The 11,749-nt window shown below is 35.0% G+C and overlaps 1 protein-coding gene across 1 annotated transcript in view; it reads right to left on the reverse strand.

Annotated features, from left to right (window-relative positions):
• Positions 1–11,749, reverse strand: part of LOC107667117 (ankyrin repeat and fibronectin type-III domain-containing protein 1-like) — a 95,660-nt gene that overhangs the window by 39,317 nt on the left and 44,594 nt on the right. The window contains exon 5 of the mRNA XM_016458702.1: positions 3,918–3,958. Coding sequence (XP_016314188.1) covers positions 3,918–3,958 — 41 coding nt within the window. The remainder of the gene's footprint in view (positions 1–3,917; positions 3,959–11,749) is intronic.

Here is an 11,749-nt window from a genome sequence, read left to right on the forward strand (position 1 = left end):
TCTATCTATCTATCGTTCTGTCATTCTATCTATATATCTATCTATCTATCATTCTGTCATTCTATCTATCTATCATTCTATCGTTCTGTCATTTTATCTATCTATCGTTCTGTCATTCTATCTATCTATCTATCTATCTATCTATCTATCTATCGTTCTATCTATCTATCTGTCATTCTATCTATCTATCTATCTATACAGTCAAATATCCATTCATCTCTCTATCTGTCTCTCTATCTGTCTCTCTATCTATCCATCCATCCATCCATCCATCCATCCATCCATCCATCCATCTATTCGAACATTCATCTCTCTATCTCTCTCTATCCATCTCTCCATTCAGCCATTTCTCTCTCTCTCTATCTATCTATCTATCCGTACATTCAAATATCCATTCATCTCTCTGTCTGTCTCTCTTTCTATCTCTCTATCTATCTCTGTCCATCCATCAAGTATATACAACTTCAAATTTTGAGGCTTCTTAAACTTTTGTCAAAACTTTCAAATCAACATTAAAAGTTTGTCTTGATAAATTATGCTAGTTGAAAAAAAACTGTTAAATGAGTTTCTTTGAATTTCAATGAATTCCCATTCTTCTTCCTGACATTTAAATTTGAATTGCAATTTGAAATCTTGACCAAATCCAGGAAATAAATTGGAATTTAAAAGGCATTCACAATTCAATTCTAAATGACTGCTATATTATGACGACTGATCAACAGCCTGTGTAGTCAAAAAGTCATTTCAGAAGCTGAAAAGTGGGTATATTCTTGATTATAAAGAAAAACACATGAATATCAACACCTAATACAGCTATAAACACATACAGTACAGTCTAGTACACACTTCTGATTCATTTTCCCAGAACTCTGAAATAAAAGTGGCTTCTCTAGAGGGCCACCTACTCGCCCCCTCTCTCTCTCTCTCTCTCTCTCTCTCTCTGTGTGGTCTTTGCCGGAATGCCGTAATGGACCGAAAGCGTCTCCAATCTTGTCGTTCCCTCCAGAATCCCACAATTCCACAGGGCATCAAGATTCCAATCAGAGTGGAGACGGCCATCAGGGTGATTATTTATGCTGGAGCGGATCACGAGCGCGTGAACGTGTCATACATTTATAGACGCAAACCACACACACGCTCGGTAACACACAACAGCGTGTGTTTGTGAGGAAGTTCTCCGAGCCGGTGGTTTCCGCTGTGTCATCGCCGTACCTACAACCAGACCTGCGGCCAAACCTGCGCATATATAAGCCTGTGTGCGAGAGAATGGAAAAGACGATGCCACACACACACACAAATGAGTGAGATGCCAGGCGATGTTTTCACAGGAAAGTTCCTCTGGCGGGGCTTTATTGAGGTGTGTGTGTGTGTGTGTGTGTGTGTCTGGCGCGGCACTGCTGGGGAACCGTCAGACTTTTCATGGCCAAACCACATCAAAGACACAAACCACAACACCAGCCCCTCCACACACACACACACACACACACACACACACGGCTGAGTCAACCTTTACACATACACACATCAACCACAAAACCAAACACTGAAACATGCGCACTTATTAAAGTTATTAGACTGTCTATGTGAAAAATGCTTATGTGGGTCAGAGAGAGAGAGAGAGAGACAGAGAGACATGCGCACACTGCTGCCATATATCATTCATGCTAATTCATTTGATTTTCTCCCTTTAGTTATGCAAGCCACAATAACTAGTCTGACAACTTAAGGTTTATGTGATTTGTTCACAATTGCTTGCTAGACGTTCAAACGGGAGACTGCAAATGGTTACTGCGCATGCATTTTATTCTTCGCTAATTCGGTTCGTTCACTAATTGCACATAAAAACAATGTGACTGGTTGAATTTGACTTCTGAGCGTAAGGCCACACAGGTTTCATTCTGTCTGCCTGACTGGAAAGTCTTCCAAAGTTTGCCAACATTTAGTCCGAGACACTTAGCAGCAAGTAAACCGCATATTCACAAACGAAAATTGCATATTTCAGTTATGTTCAAAAAATAAACTGTCTACACACATTTTTAGGTAAAAAAAAAAATGGAAAAAGTGATTCATATTCAATTTAAGACAACTTATGGGACATACTGTATGTGACAGGTCTCTAAAAAGTTCAAAAGAATGTTTTTTTATTAATTTAAGAAATTAATACTTTTATTTAGGATGCATTAAATTGATCAAAAGTGATAGTAAAGACTTTTAAATGTGTGTTCTTTTGAATTGTATATTCATCAAAGAATCCTGAAAAATAAAATATGAAGCAACACAACTGTTTTCAACATTGATAATAATCAGAAATGTTTCTTGAGCAGCTAATCAGCATATTAGAATGATTTCTGAAGATCATGTGACACTGAAGACTGGAGTAATGATGCTGAAAATACAGCTGCGCATCACAGAAATAAATTGCATTCTAAAATATATTCATATAGAAAAGTTTTTTAAATTGAAATAATATTTACAAATTTTACAGTATTTCTGATCAAATAAATGCAGCCTTGGTGAGCAGAAGATAATTCTTTTAAAAAACATTTAAAAATCTTACTGATCCCAAACTTTTTTTGTTTGATTTTAGATTTCGTGAAATTATTAAATATGATTTTGTTGCTTTGCAGTGTTTCACTTTCAGCAAAGATGAAAAATTGCCTCTGGTAAGGACACGTTGTTGAACTGCTACAGTGAGCCGTTTATTTGCGACCAGAACACACACACTAACTAATTGCTGACAATGATGACATACTAATTAGACCAAATAACCAACACTACATCAGCTATCACTGATCTGGGGTGAGAAATCTCACAAAGCGGCTTTATATAACCTACCCAGAGAGGAACACAAGGCTTCATCTTGTGCGTGTCCTTTGATCAGATCCGATCAGCGGTTCAGTTCTCATTAGTCAGCCATTAGTGACAGATTTAGGAGATCTGCCATTTTCAATCGAGTAACCAAGGTAACATGGTGTTCTTGTTGATAGGAAGGCTCTCCTACACCACATTGTGTGACAGTTTCATAATTCACAGACTCAGAAAGACACAGACCCCCAATAATAAGATGATTTATCATGTCGGGAGCACTAAAACATTAAAGAGACTTACTATTGAGATGCAACACAGATGTGCAAATGCAAGTGATGCGTAACCTACAGGTAACACAAGCAATTTATTGTGCTAACATATCCAGCGCACTATAGCGCTGCAGTGCTGTTATAAGACTTGTCGATACTGTAGTAACCTGATCTTTAATGCATTCACTTCTATGAGATACGGTTTCATTTTTATTGACTTGTGACGCCTCATTTTAACTTAATCTTTAGGCTTTTGACTTTTGACTCAATGTTTATTATAATCTCTTCGTTCTTTATTGATTATCGCTCAAGTGAATCTATGCTACTGAACAAAGCAACAACCCATCTGACAACACACGACGGACTGTAGGACTGTATAAATGCATATATCTGCTAATTTTGTCAACTTTTAGGAGTCCCTTGCATGGATTTTATCATTTTTAAACTAATTAAATTGACTATAGGTGAACTCTAAACACACATTCTAACTCTAACCATAAAATAACATTTTATGCATTCAAAAAACAAAGAAAAAAACACCTACCCATTTGAAGATGGCCCCGTAAGAAACTTATGTCTAATTTTGCTAAATTTTGAATTCTCTCACACATTCACACTTTTGCAAACAGTTCAGACTAACACATAATCACATTCAGGTTGGCATTATAAATGCTTACTCTACTGTAGATTACAGTTTGGCTAAAACTAGATTATCTCTCTGTTCTGTGGGTCACTAGGCCCATTCAAGGTCAAACGCGTTCCTAATGACTTGACCGTTTCATTATGCCATATTTAACCCTAGCATCACCCAAATGAGAGCGTGACACAGACGTGTCTTACCTTCTCTGCCGCGTTCCCTTCCTGTCGATGGAGCCCAGACTCTGAAACACACATAAACACAACGTTACGACCAATTTACAGAAATACAGTCATCTCAAAAAACTGCAGTCATTTAACAGATTATTACACTCCGGAATACTTGATTCTGATTGGTCAATCGCTAGATTCTGTGGTCAAATAATGACTGTTGACCCACCAACTCCTACATATCTGCCTCATGAATCACTTCAGACTCTTTCTTCTCTCATGATCCAGTCATTTAAACTCAAATTAGTATTTCATGGCCCTTTATTTGTTAATTTGGTAAGCAGGCATGAAATAAGTTGGATCACACACAGTCAGACGTCTCCAGCGCTCTGCTACGGGTTTATTTGGCAATAATATCTGGCTGACCTTACATTAACCCTTCACTATTCAACTATCAATGGATGGATAGATTAAATGATGGATTAAACAGGTAGACAGAGAGATGATAGATGGAAAAGATGAATAGATGGAGAGATTGATGGAATAATGATGGAATGATAGAACCACAGAACAATAGAACGATAGATGGATGGATGGATGGATGGAACAACAGAATAACAAATAATGACAGATAGAAAGAACAACAGAATGAAGGATGGATGGATGAATGGGTAGATAACAGATACAATAGACAGAATGATAGACAAAACAATAGAACAATATAATATAATAGAATATAAAGATATACTGTATAGATAACAACAGAATGATGGAAGGATGGAAAGATAGAAAGAACAATAGATAGAAAGAACAACAGAACGATAGATGGATGGATGGATGGATTACAGAACAATAGATAGAATGATAGATAGAACAATAGAAAGATAGATAGATAGATTGACAGAACGATAGATAGATAGATAGATAGATAGATAGATAGATAGACAGAACGACAGAACGATAGAACGATAGATAAAACAATAGATAGATAGATAGATAGATAGATAGATAGTAGGGCTGTGCGATATTGAAGAAAAATGCGATATGCGATAACTTGTTAAAATATGCGATATTCGATATGCAATACGATATTGCTTAAAGTGTGTAAAATCAATTTAAATTATATTTAAAAATATTTAAAAATGAAAATTATATAACCAATTTGTTTCACATTCTTTCTTGGAAAAGAAAGAATCACTACAACTAGGGATTCACCGATACCGATACTGGTATCGGTATCGGGCCCGATACTGAGCTCCTGTACTCCTACTCGTACTCGTTAAAATGCCCCGATACCAAACGCCGATACCACACAGCATGTGATAAGCGCCATATTCAAATAGATAATATAAACAGTAGTTTCAGATACAGAAATTTAATAATTAAGTGTAAAATAACACTGCATAGTGATCACTGTATAAATTAAATTTAGATTAATCTTTGTTATAGCTGTTTTGTTGTTTTGTTAACATTAGTGACATATTCAGCAGCATGTATTTATAGGCTGCTGTCCCTTTAAAACCGACTGCACGGATCCAGTATAATGATACACATCCGATTTCTTTCTCAGCTGTTTACATTCATTTAAAACATAACCGACTGCGTTTACGAGAATGATCGTCGAGACGGGTACTATTGACATAATTCTGTGTGTATGTGTCTGTTCAAACATGAGGAGATGCGAAAGACGAATCAACTCTGTGTTCGCGCGCTGTCTGAAACGCGTCTCTCTGTGTGTGCGCGTGCTTTGCACATGTAGAACTGAAGAGACGGTGCGCGAGACGCGGCTTGTGCGAGCGCTTCAGGTGTGAGTCAGACAGCAAGACGAGACGGCAAAGAGTTGTTTTCTGCAGCTTATTGCACTAAACTCTTTTCAACGTCAAGCAATTCTCTGCTATATGCTTCGAACTAAAACTTTGACCTTTTGCAACGTTTTGATTTAAGTAGCCTATTATTAAAATTATTCAGATATTGCACGCCCTTGCGATATGCATATTGCGATATTTACATTTGCGATATTTCTATAATTTCGATATATCATGCAGCCCTAATAGATAGATAGAAACAAACAGACAGATAGATAGACAGAAGGACAGATGGATGGACAGATGTGGTGACATTTGAAAGGGTGTGGAGTTGTTTCAAAGCGATCAGCTGGAGTGTGGATGATCACCGCTGTGATCCTGACCTTTACCTGTCAAGAGTCTCGAGACAGAAAAACAGATTCATAACATCTACAGTAGGATCTTAAACCTTCACTCATACAAACTCAATCATACACCTGTTAACCTGATGATGATGATGTAGCTCTTCCTCTGCTAGTCACAGAACATCATCTCCAGTGTGGTTTCACACCTCAGCAGCCTCAAACCACACCAATTAACCGTTCATCAGCACAAACGAGTGCCGTGACAAAAGCAGAACCACGGAGTGAGAACTTCTCACTGAGAACATCACTCAACACAGCAGTCGACACGCATCGAGTGTGATTAGTGTGCAAAAACCGTTTAACAAAACTACTAACACACACACGGTCCTCAGGCATTCCACTGATCACATACCTGTGCAGTTCCAGTTTCACCTGTCACACTCGCTTTCCCTTCGCTTCAGGTGCAGACCACCTAAAACACACACAGCGTCTGTCTATCTGTCTCGCTCTCGCTGCTGGAGGTGTTCTAGTGTTTTATCAGCCCGTCTCTGCTACTGCTGACTTGGTGTACTTTAATTGTGGTTGCCAGGCGATAAGCTTCACTAACTGTGCCGTAAACAGAAAGAGAGAGACAGAGAGAGAGAGGGAGGGAGGGAGGTGTTCTAAACGGTGCTGAATACTAATTGCTGCAACAATAAAAGTTAAACTAAAGGCCAGTGGCGCATCACACTTGGAAAGTTGTGCAGCAAAACCGCTCAGCGTCACTTTTACTCATTAGTGAGCAGGTGCTGATCTGATCTGTCGTCAATGTCTCACTCACTAGTTTTTATTTTCCATATGAATTGACCTAAAACTGCCTAAAACATCAGCTGTCAGTCACTTTTGCTGCAGGTATTTATTTCTCTTTGACATTTGGTTAATGCAGAGGAGCAGGTGAGCAGGTATGAAATATCAGCTCCTGATTCTCTCGTTTATCCTTTTATGTGATGCCATTTCTCTTTTGTTCCATTGATTTAGGTAAAGCGGCATCATTAGCAGCTCTTCAAATATTCCTTCAGAAGCTTCCAGACTAGCAGCCGAGCAAACGCAATAAAAAAAAAAACATGGCTTCGGGTGAGGAAGCGGCTGCTGCGCATGATGATCTGTGTTCCTGAAAATGAGCCGCTTTTCTGTTTGGTTTCTTGTGATGGAATCTGATCTTCAGTGACTTCACTGATGCACTGAACTAACAGAGATAATGAAATAATAGATGTATACATTTGTTAATGCAGCACAGTTAAAAAATAAAGTGATTCAACAAAAGAAATGGACAATTTTCATGATGTCATGCAACTCTGAAATCCATGTTTTAAAAATAATCTTTCACTTAAAAAAAAAAAATCATTTAGCTACATACAGTTTAAACATAAATTATATTTTACTTAAAAAATATATATATATATATTTTTAATATTGAAATATACTCTAAATAAACTTGTATGCTTACATAGTTTATACTTTTTAACGTTTGTAATACTTTTTATATACTTTACATAGCCTACATAATACCGACAAGTTTAAAAAAATTAGATTTTTAACTGTAAAAGAATACAACAAATTAACAAATAATCCATGTTTTAAAAATAATCTTCTAGTTTGAAAAAAAAAAAGAATCATTCAGCTACTATACTATACTATATCTTATATAAAGCATAAACATAGTATAAATTATATTTTACTTTTTTTAGAAAATAATATATTTTAATTATTTCAAATGTTATAATTTAAATACTATTTAAATACACTTCTATATTAAATATTCATTTTTATTTAATTATATTTTTAATACATTTTATATACTTTGCATTCACATACAATTTTTCAGAATAATAAAACTATAACTGAAAAAATATTTGAGGCATCAACAAAAAAAAATCATAATAATATACTTATTATAAGTTATTTTTTACTTAATTTAGAAAATAAAAATATTATTTTTAAGATTATAATTTACTGTAAATACTATTATTTAACTGTAAAAGAATATTTGATGCATTAACAAATAATCACAATAATATAATAATTAATTTTTAGAAACAATCGCTTTTTAGAGGCAAACAAAAAATGGGGTTTTCACACTTTTTGAACAATTAATATCCATGACTTTTCCTTGTTTTAGCACGTTTTCTCATGAGTTCATGATTTTATATGCAGCATTTAAAAATACTGCAATTGTTTTTAAAAAATAAATTTAGACAAATAACAGACAGCCTATTTCAATTATTTAAAATTACTATTTCAATTTACAATTTAGATTTAAACAGATCCAGCTTTCTAAACATCCGTGCAAGAACAGGAAAATGTACATCCACTGTAGAATTTTTTTTAGGACTGGAAATCACAATTGTAATGGACAAAAAAAAATCATAATAATATACTTATTATAAGTTATTTTTTACTTAATTTAGAAAATAAAAATATTATTTTTAAGATTATAATTTACTGTAAATACTATTAAAATATACTTCTATACTTCTATATATTTTATACTTTAAACATTAAAAAAATACTTTAAATACACATATAATTTTCAGAGTACTAGACTTAACTGTGAAAGGTATTTGATACATCAACAGAAAACCATAATACAGTTATAATAAATTATATTTTACTTATTTTAGATTTTAGAATTTAAATATTATTAAAATGTACTTCTACACTAAATATACTTTTATATATTTTATACTTTTAAGCATTTATATAGGCAAACGTCACTCAAAAGAGAAGGTTAATGAACTAGTGATGCCATATATGAATATATGAACATAAACACACGCTGGGAGATTTAAACTAATTTAAACTAAAAGTCTGATACTGTAGCCCTGCGTCTCTGGCAGACACACATTCACACCCCCTTTAACCAAATGAGCTTGTTCTAGTATGAAACGGAAAATTGGAAACATTTGCAGCACATTATATGAAATGGAAAATCTAAAAGTGTTTCTCTGTGTGTTCGTTTGCCATAATGATCCGCAGTTCAGCTCCCGTCTGCACGCATGGCTATGCTCTAATTATCATAGAAACGGCTCTCCAAAACATAAGAGCTTTTAGAATTGCTCTTCCATATTTCTGTTTATTTTAGACTATAAATCACATACAGTAGCAGTGAAACGTTTGGAAACACTTGACTGGATTTATGTTTCTCATGATCCCAAAAAACTAGTTTTGTAGATAAATGTTAGTGTGAATTTCTTTACAAAACTGACTTTGGCATTTTTTAATTCCCTGAACTTTTCTGTTTACGTTTTTGAGTTGCGTATTGCATAAAAAATGAATTAAAATAAAATAATAATAACATTTCCTGATATGTTTTAGTTTTGAGTTGTGTATAGCATAAAAAATTAATTAAAAAGAAAAATAATTTATCAATTTGTTTTTGAGTTGTGTATAGCATAAAAAAAAAAATTCTGTTTATGTTTTTAAGTTGTGTATTGCATAAAAATAAATTAAAAATAAAACTATTTTCTTATCATACATAATCAGATACATTCTAAACCTATTCAGTTAAATTTTCTTTAATTAACATGTCACTTTTGTCAAGAAATTCACACTTAATTTATCTACAAAATTGGTTTAAAGGAGTCATATGACGTTGCGAAAAAGAACATTATTTTGTGTATTTGGTGTAATGAAATGTGTTTAGTAAGTGTACACAGTACTGTTCTGGAGTAAGTAAATACAACTTAACCACTGATTTCTAGTCGTGTCCTCTTTTGGAAGGCCAAACAAAGTAGTTTCGCTTTCACAACGAAACACAGCGTCTTCACGACATGGCGGTGGTGGCAACAACAATACTACAGCGAGAATAAAAGTTACGCCTTCTTTCTTTGCGTGAACATTTGGGTGGTGTTATGTAAATCTTCCCACACAGTGACGTAGACATGTGGGGGCATGTTAGAACGAGGCGTTTTAGGAGGGTGTGGACAAGTTTGAACTTTTATAAAGAATATCTCTTTGGGTTTGAGACTTTAGTCTTTGCAACTTTAGGGATCTTATCTATTCACGAACAGCTTGTAACACTCCAAAGACAAAAGAAAATTTGAAATTGCATCATATAACCCCTTTAAATAATGTAAGCAGAAGATTTTCGACCACAATGCTTCCTAAGATCAGGAAAATGAATTTATGTGCGTATGTATTTTGAGTTGTGTATTGCGTAGAAAATAGAAATGAAATTAAAAATAAAATGAATTTTTCTGTTTAAGTTTTTGAGTTGTGTATTGCATAAAAAAATAAAAAGTAAATTAAATAAAAAATTAAATATTTTTTTCTGTTTATGTTTTCAAGTTGTGTATTGCATAAAAATAAAAAAACAATCAAATTAATTCATCTATTTGTTTTTGAATTATGTCCTGCATAAAAATAAAATAAAATAAAATTCCCTGATACGTTTTACATATTTTCACGACCACGAGAAGCCTGTGTTTAAAGAGCGGCATCAGAGCAATAAAAGATTCCTCTGGGTGAGGATGCTGTGGACAGAGGAAATGTGCAGATCTGCGTTCAGTGTCAACGGACAATTACCATGGATGTGAAGTGAGTCACAGTGGGAGACGCAGACGCTCTGAAACCTCACGAGTGTGTGTGAGTGTGTGTGAGTGCTGAGGGTGTGGCTACAGCACAATCTACCACGCTTGCGGTTCCTGTGGGGAGCGACTCAATGCTACCCATAAATCTCTGCAGCGTAGCCACCTCAAATCAGGGTAATGGGGCTAGAAGACATGCTGTCATCTGCATGAAGTCATTCGCATGCAGACCGATGCCAGCCGCGGCGGTGGGTCCATTAGATGCTGATTTACTGACTGCTGCACGACGGCCCGTATCTACAGTTCCTATCAGTTTTTTGCTTTATTATGGGTGTGGGTCTCTTTTCTCAATGCTGCACGTTGCCACGTTTCAAAACAATGACTGTGAGCGATCCAGACCACAGAAATCTGTTTAGGTCACTTCTACATGTTCTGTTTCTCTCGGCTCGCTCTGTTTATTCTCCTTCATTAGCGTTAAATGAGCCATTAATCATCAAACATTAGGCTGGCTCATCATGCTGCTGTAATCGTGAAGCGCGAGATGAAAAGAGAAGGAAGGAGCAGATATAAAGAAAGGCAGAGCAACAAAGAGCAGAAGAAGAGGTGGATGAGTGGAGACGAGTGTAGATCATGGTCCAGGACGCCCCTACTGGTAGATGCTGTAACTACACCATCTGGATCCATTGACAGCCGTTCAAACTCATAGAAATCTTTTGAAACAATATACACTACTGTTCAAATTTTTGGGGTTAGGAAAATCTTCTTTTTTTTTTTTAAAGAACTCAATATTTTTATTCAGCAAGGATGTTAAATTGATAAAAAAAGATATAGTAAAGTCTTTTGAAGGATCATGTGACACTAGAGACTTCACTGGAAAATTCAGATTTGCATCACAGAAATAAATTACATTTGAAAGCATATCACAATGGAAAACAGTTATTTTAAATTGTAATAATATTTCACATTATTACAGTCTTTTTCTGTATCTTTGATCAAATAAATGCAGCCTTGGTGAACATAAGAGACTTTAAAAATTGTACTGGTCCCAAACTTTTGAACTGAATATATATATAAAATATTATGTGTGTGTGTGTGTGTGTGTGTGTGTGTGTGTGTGTGTGTGTGTGTGTGTGTGTGTCTACTGTGTCTAC

The sequence above is a fragment of the Sinocyclocheilus anshuiensis genome, unplaced genomic scaffold, assembly GCF_001515605.1.
Source record: "Sinocyclocheilus anshuiensis isolate Anshui unplaced genomic scaffold, SAMN03320099.WGS_v1.1 scaffold415, whole genome shotgun sequence".
NCBI classification, from domain to species: domain Eukaryota; kingdom Metazoa; phylum Chordata; class Actinopteri; order Cypriniformes; family Cyprinidae; genus Sinocyclocheilus; species Sinocyclocheilus anshuiensis.